This window comes from Myxine glutinosa, chromosome 1 (assembly GCF_964187855.1).
Source record: "Myxine glutinosa chromosome 1, kmMyxGlut1.1, whole genome shotgun sequence".
Classification (NCBI taxonomy): Eukaryota; Metazoa; Chordata; class Myxini; order Myxiniformes; family Myxinidae; genus Myxine; species Myxine glutinosa.
The window spans coordinates 343,406,638-343,425,641 of NC_136261.1; the positions used below are offsets into that span (position 1 = coordinate 343,406,638).

Sequence of the window (19,004 nt, forward strand, 5' to 3'; positions counted from 1 at the left end):
TCAGATTGGACATGGTGACGTGTGGGATGTCATTTTGTTTTTTGTTTTTTGAAATTTGCCCTAAACAAGGCTGAAAGCCACTAAATGTGAAGGACTACAGAGAAAAAGAAGAGGAAAAACTCGCAAAACCAATACCTTGTCCTGAAACGAGGAAACCTCTTCACAGGACCACTGTGCCAGATGGGGTAACTAGGCCAGGCTGAAAAATATGGCTGCAGTTTTTTGTTGGGTGTTGTACATTTGTGGGCATGTTGTTGGGGATTGAGTGTTGTTGTTTGTTGCTCACATTATCCAGTGCTGCATGGGGTATCATAGTATTCACAGCACTGTATATTCAGCGTTCCCACAGCACTGTATATTCAGCGTTCCCACAGCACTGGATATCCAGTGGATACCCTGCTTAGTGCCATAGACTGAGAGTTTGGAGAGGAAAGCATCGTGTCAAACTGTTTGAAATGCTTGAGTTGTCCAGAGCGATCGCCCTTATTCTTGTCTGATATCCATCCATTGTTGAGAGAGTTGAAGCAGCATGTCCAGGTTGGAGTGAGTCATTTGAAAATACAAATTATGATCTGAGATCAGACCATTGGAGAAAAGAGAGGATTTAATGTCAGCTGCTGTGATGGATTCCATGAGGTTGCTTATAATAATTGAATGCAAGCTTATAGGCTTATAGTTAAGAGGGCATTTTGTGCCATTTTTGTGTCATATTGTGATGATTATTGATTTCAAAGTTAATGGAAAGTTATACCTTACGCAAATGAATGGATAAACGGAAAATATAATATGCAAGAGCGGAGGTGCAGGTGTTTAGGGCATAGATACTGATCCTGTCGGGGCCTGGTTCAGAATCATAGTTGAGGGTCAGAATCAGTCAAGAAATGTGAATTGTGAGTAATTTGTGAAAACCTTGGCTGTTAGCACTTGGAAATGTACAAATTGCTTAACCAACCACTCCACTCTCTCATCATGGCAGCGTAATGTTGCTGTTTGGAATGTAATGTAGTGGTATACCCACATGCTTTTCAGGTTCACCTTGGGGTTGGCAGAGCTGCATTGATGCACGGCAAAAAGCAATCGCAAGTTTCTGTCGGGCTGTAGCAAGCTTGCCTCGAGCGAGGCGTCTTATCTGCGTCAGCAACTTGTTTCGGCCTCGGCCTGAGGAACTTGAGTGTGGAAAGTATGCCTTTTCAAGCTTTTTTAGTAACCAAATGTTTTTCTCTGTATTTTGTCATGGACCTTGCATCATTACTTCCATATGACACAAGAAAACAAGAGTACAGGGTGCTGTGTGTATGAGCAGTGATTGACATTGTCGTGTCCAGCCATCGATTAACACCGACCACTGGCGAATGGACCGAACCAGCTTTTTACTCCTTTGGACTGCGTTCAATTTATGGTAACATGCGGGAACCGCAAGAAGCACAAGGTGGTATCCTTAGGTTTAATTTTAATGGCACTTATTCCCCTTTTACAAATAACAGGGAAGAATAAAACTCGACTGTGGGGTACAATGTCGGGATTGGGGAGAGTGAAGGGGTGGGATCACGGATTTCCAATAAATAATTATTTACAATGGAAATAAAGAAACTAAGATGCCACACTCCAGACTCGAGCATGTACGGGAAGGGGAACGAGAACTGGGTGAGGCCTTAATTCTTGTGGAGGGTCATTGACGAAGTGGTCGTCGAAAAAGCCACTAACCCGCCAAAAACAGGCGACCAATATAGCACGAGCAGGTGATGAAGCAGGCATATGAGCAGGCGATGTACAGAAGACAAAATAGGAAAATGAGCTGGCACGAACAAAACTGTAACTCCTGAGGTGTCACTCCTTTTACCAACACCGAACCGTGCCCCTCTCAGGTGAGCAAAATAAACCCAGAGAGCTAAAAATCCTCCCCCTCTCTGTCTCTATCTCAATAACGACCCTCTCAAGTCTCCTCTCTCTCTCTCTCTCTCTCTCTCTCTGTCTCTATCTCAATAACGCCCCTCTCAAGTCTCCTCTCTCTCTCTCTCTCTCTCTCTCTCTCTCTTTCTCTCTCTCTCTGTCTCTATCTCAATAATGCCCCTCTCAAGTCTCCTCCCTCTATCTGTCTCTATCTCAATAACACCCCTCTCAAGTCTCCTCCCTCTCTCTGTCTCTATCTTGATAATGCCCCTCTCAAGTCTCCTCCCTCTCTCTGTCTCTATCTCGATAATGCCCTCTCAAGTCTACTCCCTCGCTCTGTCTCTATCTCAATAGCGATCCTCTCAAGTCTCCTCCCTCTCTGTCTCTATCTCGATGACGCCCCTCTCAAGTCTCCTCCCCCTCTCTGTCTCTATCCCGATAACGCGCTTCTCAAGTCTCTTCCCCCTCTCTGTTCCTATCTTGATAACGCCCCTCTAAACTCTCCTCCCTCTCTCTGTCTCTATCTCAATAATGCCCCTTTAAAGTCTCCTCCCACTCTCTGTCTCTATCTCAATAACGCTCCTCTCAAGTCTCCTCCCTCTCTCTGTCTCTATCTCAATAACGCCCCCCCAAGTCTCTCCCTCTCTTTGTCTCTATCTCAATAACACCCTCCTCAAGTCTCTCCCTCTCTTTGTCTCTATCTCAATAACTCCCCCCTCAAGTCTCTCCCTCTCTTTGCCTCTATCTCAATAACACTCCTCTCAAGTCTCTTCTGTCTCTCTGCTCCCCTATCTCGATAACGCCCTCTCAAGTCTCCTCTCACTCTCTCTCTGTCTCTATCTCAATGACGCCCCTCTCAAGTCTCCTCCCTCTCTCTGTCTCTATCTCGATAATGCCCTCTCAAGTCTACTCCCTCTCTCTGTCTCTATCTCAATAACGCTCCTCTCAAGTCTCCTCCCTCTCTCTGTCTCTGTCTCAATAACACCCCTCTCAAGTCTCGTCCCTCTCTCTGTCTCTACCTCAATAACGCCCCTCTCAAGTCTCCTTCTGCTCTCTCTGTCTCTATCTCAATAATGCTCCTCTCAAGTCTCCTCCCTCTCTCTGTCTCTATCTCAATAACGCCCCTCTCAAGTTTCCTCCTGCTCTCTCTGTCTTTATCTCAATAACGCCCCTCTCAAATCTCCTCCCTCTCTCTGTCTCTATCTCAATAACGCTTCTATCAAGTCTCCTCCCTCTCTCTGTCTCCATCTCAGTAATGCTCCTCTCAAGTCTCATCCCTCTATCTGTCTATCTCAATAATGCCCCTCTTATGTCTCCTCCCTCTCTCTGTCTCTTTCTCAATAACACTCCTCTCAAGTCTCCTCCCTCTCTCTGTCTCTATCTCAACAACGCCCCTCTCAAGTCTCATCCCTCTCTCTGTCTCTATCTCATTAACGCCCCTCTCAATTCTCCTCCCTCTCTCTGTCTCTATCTCAATAACGCTCCTCTCAAGTCTCCTCCTTCTCTCTGTCTCTATCTCAATAACGCCCCTCTCAAATCTCCTCCCTCTCTCTGTCTCCATCTCAATAACGCTCCTCTCAAGTCTCATCCCTCTATCTGTGTCTATCTCAATAACGCCCCTCTCACGTCTCCTCGCTCTCTCTGTCTCTATCTCAATAACGCTCCTCTCAAGTCTCCTCCCTCTCCCTGTCTCCATCTCAATAACGCTCCTCTCAAGTCTCCTCCCTCTCTCTGTCTCCATCTCAATAATGCTCCTCTCAAGTCTCCTCTCTCTCTCTCCCTCTCTGTCTCTATCTCAATAACACCCCTCTCATGTCTCCTCCCACTCTCTCTGTCTCTATCTCAATAACAGCCCTCTCATGTCTCCTCCCGGTCTCTCTGTCTCTATCTCAATAACGCTCCTCTCAAGTCTCCTCCCACTCTCTCTGTCTCTGTCTCGATAACGCCCCACTCAAGTCTCCTCCTCTCTCTCTCAAGAGGCCTCACCGGTGTCTCAGCCAGATATTACAGAAGGTTGCACATACAAGTCCTTCACCTTAATTCCTAGCTATTTATTAGACAACGCATCACTCTTCCTATGATGCATATTTAAACGGAGCAATTATAAAGCTAACGTTTACCTCTTTAATAAATCAAAATGGCTAAACTACCCGAAACACAGAGCATACTATACTATACATTTGTAACTGTTCGAAAGTGATTCCTACCCACACCCCGTACAAACGTAACAATATTACGATCTCCAGCAACCATTGCTCCCATACCAAGCACCTTGTACTCTTCTTGTCTTGTGTTCTATGCCCCATTCACCGCATGGTACACGTTGGCCTCTTCAGCACTCGATGCTCAATTCTCCCACTGCTGCATGGTGCCCCTTGTCCCTACCTTCCAACAGTAACACATGCCTTCGCCAGAGTACGCTTGCCGCCCCCAGCCACCTTGAGCCCCTCAACCACCTGTGCTTCCACCGATCCTTGTATACCGACGCATATTTTGTTTGACCACATCCATTTTGTTTTCTTCCCTCAGCGATTCTTTACAGCGCATTGAAGTATCAAAAACATCTTCAAGCAAAAATCATCTTGGTATGTCCTTTAGCCTCCCATTGTGTGTTGGCATTGTTTACATAAAGATTGATCTTCCTCAGTAGAATTTGTAATCTTAATTGTTAGTCCATGACATTTGGTCTCTACAGCTTGAAGGAGATGCTTCTAAGTTTTCCTCTGCCATGCACCATTGCCCTCTGGTTATAATGGTGCCTGTAGCCGTAGCATGGCTATTGTAATGGATAAGTGTGTGTATGTGTTACCTTTTGTCCGGTGTAGATGCTCCATGAGTTCTGTTCCTCCTGTGGAGCCAAATGTGTTGTTCAGGTGGGAACAAGGCCCCACCTACTTCAATTAAATCAGGCTAATCAGAACACTTGCTTTATCTTGGGGGCAGAGCACAGCATTAGCGTGACCTCATATTTGTCTGTGTGTATATCTATATGTTTAAACGTCATTGTCTCTCTGTGGCTTTATGTCTGCCTGCCTTTGTTCCTTATGCACATCTTTTAAGTTGCAAACTCTGAACTCTGGATACAAATACAACTTTGTGAGTGTGTGTTTGGGGTGGGGGGGGGGGGGGCAATAAGGGGAGTGCGGGAGTAAAATATAAAAATAATATAAAATATTTCTTGGAATCAGGGGAGTGTGGCCGGGGTAAGGGAGTGGGAGGGGCTGTCGGGGTGAAGGGGTGGTGGGAGGGGCTGTTGGGGTGAAGGGGTGGTGGGAGGGGTATTGGGAAACGCCATTGTATATGTCTTTTGATTAAACCCATTAGCGAAGCAACGGGTACTTTTGCTAGTTACAGCTAGTTACAGTATAAACCACAAACCTATATCTTTGTATTGCAATAAAATAACTACCCCAGCTCCTTCATCTGCACTCGCCACCACCAAAAGCAAACACTGCTGGAACTTCGAAAATTGTGGTAACTAAAAGCAGCCTATCGTTGCAGACCCATACCAGTCCACTGAAGAACCTCAACTCAAGATATATTTTCTCTAATTTTACCAACTGCGAATGCAATGCGTACCTTTTGGACATCCAAATGTTGTCTTGTGTCGACAGTACCATTCATTTGATACTTGTGCAAAATGGTCCTAAGGCACCTGTATTCACCAAAATGAATTTCATTCTCCATTGTTGACATGGTGTTTTTACCACCACAGTCTTACTGTGTTGTAAGATGGTGGAAATAATGCTGTCACATTCTACTTAGCAGCTATATAATTGTAAAACAATGCTCAAAGGTGCATCATTCCATTGGAATTTAAATTGAAAAGGCGCATGGTCATTTCACATTGACTGTCTTTCTGCATGGTAGTCCCAAAGTATCAGCATGTGGAGATTTCTCTTTTGCAATCCTTTTTTGGAATTCTAGAAATATCAGCTCCAATTCTCCTGCCAACATATCGAGCACGAGCCAGTTATCCAAGGAAGAACAAGATGGAACTGAGTTTTCAGCAGGGAGATCTCTTGGAGGTGGTTTCTAAGTCATCCAGTGGTGAGAGAGACATGGAGAGAATAGGATGTTGTTTTTATTTATTGAAATAAAGTATATCTTTAACGTTTTTATGTTGCATGCATTTAGATTAATTGATTTTGGTGACTTGCGCTACTTGTGTGTACAGGATGGTGGTTATGTTTGTTACCACCCCAGCGAGGTTGGGCTCCTGCATCATTATTGGAACTTGTTGATATAGACTCTGATATGGGACTGGAGGAACCTGACCTTGAAGGTAATGCAAAATGAACCTCTATTCCTCTGATCACCTGCCCCTTTTGTACACCGCTCCTTTCCTAATTTTTGGGGGAAATGCCAGGGGCATAGAAAAGGCCCCTTTATATGGTATGTGCCATGTGGCAAAGTATAGAAAAGAAGGGACATTCCATAGGTTGTAGAAAATGCCAAACAATAGAAAAGCAGGGACATTCAAAAAAATATTGTGTGCCTGCTGGACTGGACTACCCTTGTGTTCTTAGGAGGAACCAAGTAATGCTCTAGAAAAGTTAATATAAAGGGGCAACCTACATCTGGCAAATAAAATACATTTACATCTTGATATAGCTGTATGAATCAAATTGGTGCCGTTTTGTATATGGGGGGTATTGTTATATGTTCTATGTGTTAGCACTTACACTACTCACAATAAGTTAGGGATATTGTGGGAGTGAGTTTTTTTTATATTGGTTAGGGTTATCTTACTATAATTCACAAAATGTCCGTCCATCTGTCTGTCTGTCCATTCGAAGGTACCGTAAAAACTGCTGAACCGATCGCAACGATATTTTGGGTGGGTAATCCTGGGATCTCCAGGAGTAAAATAGGCAATTTAGTTTTCCCAATTTCAGCTTTGGTCTCCAGCATTCTCAGGTTTGGACTCCTGCATAACATTCGTGTTCGCATAACGTTCATTGTGACGATGTTTTCATTGTGATGATGTTGTTTTCCCGGGTGCCGCACAAACGGCTGCACCAATCGAATTCGGTGACCTCGGACAAAGACCTTTTATAAGGACACGGGTTGAATCCCTGCTTGAGAGAATTCCATCCCCCTCCCCGCCATCACGGCCATCTCTCCAACTTACAATCCCACGAGATATGTGGAAAGGACGACCCAAAACCAATATAAACATCATTAAACATCATTCGTATATAAACATCATTAAAAGTAAATAATGACCTTGGCCAAAGTTCAAACGACATTTCATCTCTACATGAGAGAATTCCACATAGCTATTTGGGCGGTGAATACGCTAACAGATCACTGTCTCCATCGATCTTGCCAAGGCCGTAACAACTATTGGCTCAAAATCCTTTTAACTGTTGATTTGGTAGTTTTTACAATGAAGGAAACATTAACAATGTTGTTAAAAGTTTATTTTGTGATTAATTGGAGTTATGTTGTTTGGAATAAAAAAAGAGATATCGAGTTCAAGTGAATGACGACATGCCGTGATGGTTTCTACTTTCTGAACGTGAACTTCGCGGATTGCCATATGCAGATTCGCCATGGTCCCACGATCGATGTTTCTATATGTGAACATACCCGTTTGTTTGTGAACGGGTACGTTTTTCATGGAAGTCCTTCACGAACTTGCTGTCCATGTCTGACGTGCGACTGAAGGTGCTACAGGAATGTGGAATTTATTGGTTTCATGCTTTAGCATTCGCCGTATCTGCATTGCCTGGTTGCTTCTGTCCTCCCACCCATGCGTAGCACGGGTATCTGGGTATCTCCTTAGTGGTATTTAAATCAAGAATGCTGTGTTTTTTTTACACTCATTAATATCCATAGAATTAGGACCAGCAACTTTTTTCAACATAATTAATACACAAAATCAACCACACCGAAGAACCTGCCAATATTCCTAACTTATTGTGAGTAGTGTACATGAGCCTCGACTTGGTATACAAAAAAAACCCATTGGGTAAATAATATTGACATACTGTATTAGAGTTTGCATGGTCTCGCCTGAATTAAAATAATTGATTGAGACAGATATTTTGGAATAATGTTCAAAAAGAGTAATACACGATATACATTTTATTTTAGATGACTCACAGCTTATGAAATACAAATAGTGTTGTACGCATGTGCATTAATGAGTTTACGATACAGCATTTAGGAATATCATTACAACTTGTACAAAAGAGGATTCAATATAAAGTACTAGCAGGTGTACCCAGCGTTGCCTGGTAATGTTTTAATCCTGTTAGCATTTTGAAGAAATAAATTTTTTTTCTTCTATTTTTTTTGTCGATGCCGAAAACATTCCCTACCTAACCCAATAAGGAAAATTTATATTTAATATTATATTACACACACATACACACTAATCGGGGATAATTTAATATTACCTTTCATATCGCTACAAAGGCTCAGGCACTATGAAGTGATTTTTTTTGAAATCCCAAAAAACTAACTTTTTTTTTCTTCAAATTTTTACATTTTTTTTTTGTCTGAAACACTCCCCGGCACTCAATGATGAACCTCTGAAAGTTTGATGAAGATCCGTTCAGCCATCTGAGAAAAATGGTGACACACACACATAGACAGATGAATAGCTCTCATAGTACAGATAGATAAAATACTCGTAGAAACAGGATAGTATTTTTTCTAACTAAGGTGGATAGTGACAGAACCAGAGGCACCTACAAAAAAGTGAAATTGTTCCAATGAAAAAATGAAAAATGGGGGTTGGGGGGGAAATGAAAAAAAAAGTTCCATAGTGAAAAAGAGGAAGGTTAGAATAGAAGCAAGGAAGAAGATATTTTACTCAGAGAGTTGTTAGCACATGGAATGGTCTTCCAGAGAAAGTAGTAACAACAGGAACAGTTGATAACTTATTAACAATGAGCAAAGAGGGTGGGTATGGGGATATTGACAGGAATGCTCGGGACTTGAGATCAGTTGGCAGGAGTTGTGATGTCTGTAAGTTGGAGAGGTCTGATTGTTATGTATTTTGTATCTTGTTAAGAAAGATTGTTTCGTTCTTTTTTCTTTCTGTAGTAAGGAAAAAAAAAAAAAAGGTGAAGGGATAGTCTTGCATCCTTGAGTTATTAGACTGTGCAGATGGTATGGGCTTGATCCTCCTGTACTGACTTCAACTTTTGGCTGGGGCATAACATTTTGATGCCTTTCTTGCATAACATTTTCTAACTTTCTTGCATAACATTTTCTAACTTTCTTCCATAACATTTTCTAACTTTCTTGCATAACATTTTCTAACTTGCTTGCATAACATTTTGATGCCTTTCTTGCAGGGCTTTTGTACGAGGTAACTCAAGACTATGAGAAATCAGAAGCGGATGAGCTGACATTGTCCCGTGGTGCCCAGGTTCGGGTTATTTACCGGCCACCAGATGGTTGGTGGGTTGTCAGGTGCGGATACTGGAAAACAACATGCTACAGGAGGATGTAGCTCAGACAAAATTGTGTATTTGTCAAACTACTTCAAAGTCATGCGGAAAGCTCTCCAATATATTTTTGAAATGGTATGAGTTTCTCACTGACTTCATTTTATGTCGGTCCTTTGAAAAGGATGATCTCAAACTCCAAGGCTTCTAGGTGTCGTGCATTACTCACTTTAAGGGTGTGTGTTTGTGTGTGTGTTTTTATTTTACGGTACTTTGCAAAAGTTTGGTTTATTTTCACTTTTGTGGTGCTATTCCCCAGTAAACATTTTTGGGAAGTTAGAAGTGTGCAATATAGGTAGATAATAATTCAAATTTTTTCTGAAAGTCAATTTAATATCAGTTACCTTTAAGTATATAAAATAAATTGAGAAGTTGAAAAGGTTTTATTTTTACTTTACACATTATACGAGTATATAATGTGCTCGTAATATCCACTTACCACAGATAAAATATGCAAGAAACAGTTTGTGATTTTTTTTGCAAAATTGCAAAAATTAAAACCTTCTCATATCTGGATCCGGAACCAGATATTCACCAAAGTCAAAACAATTCGTCCTTGCCAAACACCCAACATATCCACGAAGTTTCATCCGAATCTGATGATAACATTTTGAGATATCATAATTATATAGTTTTGGCCCCATCTCTCAATGGTGAAAAATCACTTTAAAATTATAGTATCCGGATTCGGATCTTCATCAAAATGGATTTCAATTCGTCCTCGTCACAAACACAACCTGTCGACTGTGCCAAGTTGGCATAATTTATGTTCATGATTGTCAGTGTGCTCCTTTCGTTATACACACACACACACACACACAGACATACAAACAAACACACACAAACAAACACACACACACACACACACACACCTGTGCAGTGTCTGTGTTGTGTTGTGTTGTGTTGTCTTGTCTTGTCTTGTCACTAAACTACTCCCTCAAACTTTTGTGAAATCGTACAAAACTTCTGGTATGCACCTATCTCTCCCATGTGTATGTCCTAAGGGTATCTTTTTTAGAAAATTGTTGAAAAATATTATAGTTGTTGCTTTTTTGAAAAAAAAAATGAAAAACAAGTTTTTTTACAACTTAAATCTTCAACTTCAATTGTTTATAAAATATAATATCATGCATATTACAAATACATTTGTGCAAAATAATTGTTTGTATTACGATTGGTGTAAACCATGACAAAACATCAACTCACTCCGTTTCCGGTCTTGCTGGCGACGGTTCGTTTTTTCGCAGGTCTCCACGCTCTCCATCGAAATCGAAGTTAAGTCATTGTTCCAATTTGTATTTTCGTTATAACTGTATTTCTTTTATGGTGTATGTACGTATATTGTCCCGTCAAAGATTTTCGGTGCAAATCTTTCATACCTGTATTGAAAATCGCGTTAATTCGTGTCGTCTCGAGGTCTTGGACAGTGTACACTGTACAACCTTGAGGCTTTGTTTTTCTCTCAGCGCCTGTCGTTTGTGATCCAATAACTTTCGTTCTCTGTTTTCGCAGTCTTTCCACCCCAAAGCCTACTTCCTTATGTAAATCTCAACTCAAAAAAACAAAAAAAAAAGACTACCTTCTCTGTGCTCATTCGTTTATTCATTCTTATTCGTTCGTTCGTTCTTCGACCACGTGTTTCTCCCCCATTTCCCCAGATAGATTGTCAAATTTCAATTCGTTATTTGATCATCCATGTGATATTGTTTGATTATAGTTAGTTTTGGTTTGAATTTCCTGTAACTCGTAATTAATTAATTAATCGTTTTCTGCTCATCGTGTGTGGCCTTGTAGTTGTACCCCCGTCGGTGTTTTGTTAACTTAAGTGTGTTTTGCTTGGCTCTTGGTTTTTTCCCTTCTACCCCGAACATAATACTGTCTAACGTTCTAAATCCCCACCCCCCCCCCCAAAAAAAAAAACAAAAAAAACCAAAAACATTTATTTTATTTTCTCCACGTGTACTGTTGTCTCATCCTGTATTTTCTGTCCAGGTGTGCTGTTCGCCCCACCCCCATTATCTCCTTGCCATCCACCGTTTGCCCTGTTCACGTGACTCGTGGTGGTCCCTCTCGGCTCTCCCCCCGTTGGTATTTTTGTGCATATAAGATTGTTCATAGTTCTGTTTAAATATTTTTAAATATGTTTAACCTTTCCCCTTCTGTTTTTTATTCAGTGGTATATTACAACACGCTGTTTTTCTTCCTATTTAAAAGGCTTTTCTCAATTTCCTCTCCAACTCATTCCACTTCAAAAAAAAGAAATTCAATATCTTATACGTCTCCCTCACTACATGGTCTAAATTCACATTCATTCCATCCCTCCTCCATCATCCTGAACCAGATTGCTAACTTGAAAATCACAACAAACCCAATTTGTTATCAATGTTCGTCTTTCATTAATCATCCACTTTCTAAACTCCCCTCTTGCCCCTCCCATCCAAACCCCCCCCCTTGCACCTACACTCCGAAACTTCCCCCTTGCCCCACCACTCTTAAACTCCCCCCTTGCCCCTCCACTCCTGAACTCCCCCCTTGCCCTTCCCCTCCTAAACTTCCCCTTTGCCCCTCCCCTCCTAATCCCCCCCCTTGCCCCTCCACTCCTGATCTCCCCCCTTTCCCCTTCCCTCCAAAACTCCCCCCCTGCCCCTCCCCTCCTAAACTCCCCCCTCACTCCTCCCCTTCAAAACTCCCCCCCAATCCCTCCCATTCAATTCTCCCCCCATACCATTCCTCTCCAATTCTCTCTCCTCCCCCCTCCTCCTCCAAGCTGCCTCCTCCCCACTTCGTCTCCCTTCTATCTCATACCTCCACCCCCCCAAACCTTCTACTTTCCTCTGCCCCCCCTCAAACAACCCCTCACTGTGCCGCATCCCTTCACCAGCAAACCTTTCATCCTCCTCATCCTTCCCTTTCTTGGAACTCTTCTGCAACATCTGAAACACTATCAACTGCTCTCCCTACCTCCCCCTCTCATCCTTCATCTTACCCTACTCCTCCCCTCCCCTGTCCTGTACCCGATGCTCCCCCTCTCTCTTCATTAACGGTATGGACCTCAAACATCCGGGGCCTTCGCTCAAACCTGACTGATCTCTCCATACAGGTTGCTTCTGACAATCCAGACTTGATCTGCTTAACAGAGACTTTCCTCCTTCAAGATGTCCCTGATTCCTTAATATCTCTTCCTGGTTACTCCCTCCTCCGGTATGATAGACCTGAGCCTCGGCCTGGTGGTGGGGTGGCTATCTTTGTCAAAAACTCTCTTCCTCACTCTCCTTGCACTGCTCTCTTTCCTCCTCACCCGCAGGAGTACCTCTGGTTACGGCTTCCTCTCCGCTCCCACCTTTTGTTCATATGTGTTCTGTACCGTCCCCCAAACAGTGATGACTCCATCTACATTTCAATGTCTGACAACATGGACCAACTTCTATCCACTCATCCCAACTCTCTCTTCCTCATATGTGGTGACTTCAACTGTCATCATGCCACCTGGTTGGGTGTGGGTTCCTCTCTCACTAGTCATGGCACCTCAGCAAAGGACTTCTGTGACTCACTGGGATTGACACAATCTGTCAATTTCCCGACCCGGATCTCAGCCAATGGAGTATCTTCTCTTCTAGACTTGGTTATGACAAACTTCCCTGCTAATGTCTGCTGCTCTTCTTCTGCTCCAATCGGTTCTTCTGATCATGTGCTTGTCAAAGTGGACATCTCTCTGGCCATTCTCAGAGAGCCTCCTCAGCGTCGACGAGTCTGGCATTTCACTCAGGCCGACTAGGACGGTCTTCAAGCAGCCATCAATCGTCTGGATTGGTCTCCCATCTCCACTGCCTCTGACATCAATTCTTCCTGGGAATTCTTCCAAAGCAAACTGATCTCTCTCATGCACAGATTTATCCCATCTCGCCTTCAATTGTCTTACCCTTCCTCCCGTCCATGGTACACTGAATCTTGTGGTGAGGCAGTTGCCCTGAAACAACTTGCCTTTGCCTCTTGGAAGGCTAATCCAACTGAAGGAAATCTCAGTTCCTTCCACCAAGCTCGGAACAAGTGTGTGTCTACCCTCAGGAGTGCCAGGAAGCACTATCTCTCCTCACTCAAGAATGAACTCTCAAACCTGTCTCCTTCCTCCAAATCCTGGTGGCGTCTGGTCAAATCCGTTTCTGGTGTTTGTTCCCCCTCCATCCCCTCCCTTACCTCAAATGGCCACACAGTTGACATTGCACGTGACAAAGCCGAATGCCTCAACTCTGTGTTCGCCTCGAAATCCTTAGTCCCAAACCCATCTCTCTCTGTTCCCACCTTTCCCAGTCGAACCCAACTGCTCCTGGACTCTGTGTCCTTCTCTCCTGACAAGGTGGAGGAGTTTTTGTCAAACCTCGACTCTGATTCTGCAACTGGACCAGACGGCATCAGCCCACTGGTCCTAAAATCCTGCTCTGCCGCTCTATCTCACCCTCTCTCTGTTCTTTTCACCCTATCTTTTGCTCAAGGTCATCTGCCAGCATCCTGGAAATCAGCTAACATTACCGCTTTACACAAAAAAGGTGCAAAAACAGATCCTTGCAACTACAGACCAATCAGCCTGCTCCCAATTATCAGCAAAGTCATGGAATCCATCATTGCTTCGGATATGAAATCTTTCCTCTTCTCCAATGGCTTGATCTCTGATCATCAATTTGGTTTCAGACCAGGTCACTCTACTCTGGACATGCTGCTTCTGCTGTCTCAACAATGGATGGAGGTCCTCAATGCCAAACAGGAAATCAGAGCTGTCTCCCTTGACATATCAAGGGCCTTTGATACGGTCTGGCACCCAGCTCTGCTCACCAAACTCTCCTCCTATGGTATCCATGGAAATCTCCATGCATGGCTTGCGGACTTCCTCTCTGGTCGTAGGCAACGTGTGGCCCTGAATGGATTTCTCTCATCTCCCCTTCCTGTTCAGGCTGGAGTTCCCCAAGGAAGTGTGCTGGGCCCTGTGCTTTTTCTGGTCTTTATCAATGATCTCTCTGACTCTCTGGAAAATCCTCTCTATCTCTTTGCTGATGACTCCACTCTCTGCCGCTCCATTCCTCTTCCCTCAGATTGGCAGTCTGCAGCCTCCTCACTCTCTGAAGACCTGGACAAAATCACAGACTGGTCAAACAAGTGGAACATGTCTTTCAATCCTGCCAAATCTCACTCTCTTACTATGTCTCTCCGAAAAGATCGACTGGACAACCCTCCCATCTACTTTCTCAACAATCCTCTCCAAGAAGTTCTGTCACTCAAGCTTTTGGGTCTCACTATCTGCCATGATCTTTCTTGGGAAAACCACATTTCCAAGCTGGCCTCCAAAGCCAGTCGCCGACTGGGCATCCTCCGTCGTGCGAAGTCCTTCCTCGGCACACCTGAGCTCCTCACCACATACAAGGCTTTCATCCGCAGCTCAATGGAATACTGTTCTCCCCTATGGGCTGGTGCTCCTGCCTCACACCTGGCTCGGCTTCACGCTGTTGAATCCAAAGCTTTCAAAATCATTGGAATCTCCCGCGATGAAGCTATCTCTGAGGGCCTTTCACTCACTCACCGCAGGCAGGTAGGTGGTCTTTCTGTCTTCTACCGACTCCTCTCCGGCCTTGCTCCCCCAGCTCTCTCTGTGCTCTGTCCCCCAAATATTCCTACAGGTCGCACAAGATCTGCCAGCAACCCTCTTCTGGTTAAACTGCCGAAATCTCGGCTCTCTGCTCACCTTCACTCTTTCATTCCTCTTTTCTCCCGCCTGTGGAACAAACTCCCACACTCCCTTCAATCCCTCTCCTCCCTCCAGGTCTTTAAAACAGCTGTTCACCACCATCTCTTATCTTCCCCCATCCATAACCTTGATCTTTTCTACCCCCACTAATTCACCCCAGATCCACCTTGTTTGAAATTCCAACTTATTTCCTGGAAATCCTGGCAGTGTCCATATGTTTATACCTCTCCCACCCCCCCCCTTCACATGCCTCCCCCCCTTCACATGCCTCCCCCCCAAAGCCCTCTCCCTCCCACAGATCTCTCCATGTCTCCATGTCTCTCGGTCCCTGCTCTCAAATGTTGTGTTTGTGTCCTTCCCCCTCTCTCCCCATCTTGTCTACCGCTCCCGATGTTATTTGTTTTATGTGTCTGTTTGTCTTTCTGTGTGATTAATGTTCGCTCTTTCACGAGCCTCGATCTTGTATACAAAAAAAAAAAAAAAAAAAAAAAAAAAACTCGGGTACAGTCATTATCCTTAGACAAAACAAGCCTGTTCCTCTGTAACAACGCGGGCCGAGCCAAGCTAATATATATATATATATATATATATATATATATATATATATATATAAGTTCTCCTGGCTAAACAGCTGCATCGGCTCCACCGATTGGGCATGAGCCTATCAGAGGTACAGCCCCCTACATCTCCGTAGAAAAGTACTGCATGGTGTTCTAATACCAACCAGAATCAAAGAGCCAAATCATGTAATGGAAGCTTCCAACATCTCCCTTGAAGAAAAGCTCCCAGTGGTATGTTGAGAAAATCATGGCAATGGTCTTCTGGGACATGAACAGCCTGCGTTTGATTTCATTTCAAGAACAGACTGTGACCTGAGCAATATACTGTGACCAACTCCATTAATTATAAAACTTTGGAAGAAAAAATGCAGGAAAAGATATTGGTAGACGTCGTCCTGGTCTCTTGACCCAAGGTGTGAATCTGAAACAGTACAATGCATATCACACACTACCTGCATGGCAGGACGCACCATTGCCAAACTTAAATGGGAGGTTGTTCCACAACCGCAGTACATCCCAGACCTTGCCCAATCTGACTACCACCTTTTTGGACCCTGAAGGAGGCCCTACATGGCACTTTGCACAGCTGGAGGGTGTCAAGAACGCTATCGGAGTGTGACTATGTTCTTACTCCAAAGATGTATGTGCTGCAAGCATCAGGAAGCTATCATTGAGATAGGACACATGTATCTCACGCTTCACGTATTTTGTGGAAAATTAACCAGCAGTATTTATCATGGACTACAGTGAGCTCAATAAAAAGTTGTGGAGCAAAGTGGAGTAATTTACTGACCCACTCTTGTATACTGTACATACTGTGTAGTATATATATATATATATATATATATATATATATATTTTTTTTTTTTTTTTTCTGGCTGTTACCTGGCTAGGCACATTTTATTCTGTAGAAGGTGAGATACTGTAGTCCTAATATTTTCTCTCTTTCTGTCCTCACTGAATCATTGCTGATTCTCCCATTTAAAATATTAAGAATGGGCGAGGAACTCGGGTACTTTCCAGCTGTCTTCCTTCGTCCTGCCGGTGCCGATTGTTGTTGCGTCCTGGAGAAGGTCCTCACCAAGGTTCATCTTTCTACTCGAAGGTCTGCATCTTAACACTCTTCTCAACTGCTGGTGTTATTTGCTCTGTGGTTTTCTATGTCATATACACATGTGAAACTCTATTTATTTGACACTGATACATGTTAACTCATATTTGTACATGAAGGAGGATGAGGGAGAATGGGGGATGGAGGGTGAATAATAATTTTTTACTGTTTTTAGACAAAAGACTCATGTGCTGAGTCTTTTGGACCTTTCATTGCAGGCATGGATCCAGGATATGAAAATGGTGGGTGGTTTTTGTTGTGTTATTATTATTGTTGTTGTTATTGTTGTTGCTGTTTTGCCCCAGACAGTTCTCTCAAACAAGCCAGCAGCACGGAGACAGCCGATCGATCTCACAGGAGGGACCCAAAGATTCCCCACATCCAGGATGGTTTACTTCCGCCTTCACAAATTCAGGGTCGTGACAGAGTTAGAGAGAGACAAGGGAGAGAGAGCGAGAAAGAGAGGGATGGAGAGAGAAGAGGGGGAGGGGGGGGCTAGTGAGAGGGAGAGAGATAGAGAAGGGAAGAGAGAGATGGAGGGAGAGTGAGCTCATGTGGACTTTTTTCACACGAGATCATGCCAAGTGCAATCCAAAAATAAATACCCCCAAGTGGGCTGATTGTCATCTCTTGAGGTTGTTGTTCAGATCACTGCTGATTTGGGGTGACCCCACTGGGAGTCCCCCTGATTCCCTGACACAAAATCAATTCATCTAACACGGGGCGACCATGCGGACCATCGAGCATAAGGGCTGTATCGGGTTTCAGAGAAATCGGTTAGTAAATAAGGGACGAGTAGGGATCCGAAGTTGCAGGGGCTAACCACCGCTGGGAGCCCCCATGGTCTAAAATCGAAAAATAGAAGTCCGAGCGATTGTGTGGGATACTGTCTTGTATGAATATGTCAACTTTCAGAACAATCAGCTGGGTGATAAGGGACAAGTAGTGCAACTAGCCAAAGGTTAATGGACGGATGGACGGATAGACATCCAGACATCACGACCATTGGGACCCAGAGATTCCCCACTTAAAATATGGGTGTTTTGGGTCTTCGGTGTATTTTGGGCCTTCGGGGTGTTTTGAGTCTTTGGGGTGTTTTGAGTCTTCGGGGTGTTTTGGGTCTTCGGGGTCTTTGGGTTCTTTTGGATCTTTGGGGCGTTTTGGGTCTTTGGGGGTCTTTGGGGTGTTTTGGGGTCTTCGGGGTGTTTTGGGTCTTCAGGGTGTTTTGGTTCTTCGGGGTGTTTTGGGTCTTCGGGATGTTTTGGGTCTTCGGGAGTTTTGGGTCATCCGGGTGTTTTGGGTCTTCGGGGTGTTTTGGGACTTCGGGGTGTTTTGGGTCTTCGGGGTGTTTTGGGTCTTCGGGGTGTTTTTGGGTATTCGGGGTGTTTTGGGTCTTCGGGGTGTTTTGGGTCTTCGGTGTGTTTTGGGTCTTCGGTGTGTTTTGGGTCTTCGGGGTGTTTTGGGTCTTTGGGGTGTTTTGGGTCTTCGGGGTGTTTTGGGTCTTCGGGGAGTTTTGGGTCTTCGGGGTGTTTTGGGTCTTCGGGGTGTTTTGGGTCTTCGGGGTGTTTTGGGTCTTTGGCGTGTTTTGGGCCTTCGGGGTGTTTTGGGTCTTCGGTGTGTTTTGGGCATTCGGGGTGTTTTGGGTATTTGGAGTGGTTTGTGTTTTCGGGGTGTTTGGGTCTTCGGGGTGTTTTGGGTCTACGGGGTGTTTTGGGTCTTCGGGGTGTTTTGGGTCTTCGGGGTGTTTTGGGTCTTCGGGGTGTTTTGGGTCTTCGGGGTGTTTTGGGTCTTTGGGGTGTTTTGGGTCTTTGGGGTGTTTTGGGTCTTCGGGGAGTTTTGGGTCTTCGGGGTGTTTTGGGTCTTCGGGGTGTTTTGGGTCTTCGGGGTGTTTTGGGACTTCGGGGTGTTTTGGGTCTTCGGCGTATTTTGGGCCTTCGGGGTGTTTTGTGTCTTCGGTGTGTTTTGGGCATTCGGGGTGTTTTGGGTCTTCGGAGTGTTTTGTGTTTTCGGGGTGTTTGGGTCTTCGGGGTGTTTTGGGTCTTCGGGGTGTTTTAGGTCTTCGGGGTGTTTTGGGTCTTCGGAGTGTTTTGGGTCTTCGGGGTGTTTTGGGTCTTCGGTGTGTTTTGGGTCTTCGGTGTGTTTTGGGCATTCAGGGTGTTTTGGCTCTTTGGTGTGTTTTGGGCATTTGGGGTGTTTTGGGTCTTCGGGGTGTTTTGGGTCTTCGGGGTGTTTTGGGTCTTCGC

General features: G+C 44.2%; 1 protein-coding gene across 3 annotated transcripts in view; it reads left to right on the top strand.

Moving 5' to 3' along the window:
* Positions 1-19,004, top strand: part of LOC137412911 (neutrophil cytosolic factor 1) — a 66,345-nt gene that overhangs the window by 37,066 nt on the left and 10,275 nt on the right. For 2 of the 3 annotated variants that reach the window (XM_068098253.2, XM_078769848.1), the window contains exons 5-10: positions 1,030-1,180; positions 4,420-4,475; positions 5,818-5,940; positions 6,068-6,175; positions 9,204-9,321; positions 16,645-16,755. In XM_068098253.2, the coding sequence (XP_067954354.2) occupies positions 1,030-1,180; positions 4,420-4,475; positions 5,818-5,940; positions 6,068-6,175; positions 9,204-9,321; positions 16,645-16,755 (667 nt within the window). Of the gene's footprint in view, positions 1-1,029; positions 1,181-4,419; positions 4,476-5,817; positions 5,941-6,067; positions 6,176-9,203; positions 9,322-16,644; positions 16,756-16,936; positions 17,004-19,004 lie in introns of all 3 variants that reach the window. The other variant, XM_068098261.2, reaches the window with a different exon arrangement.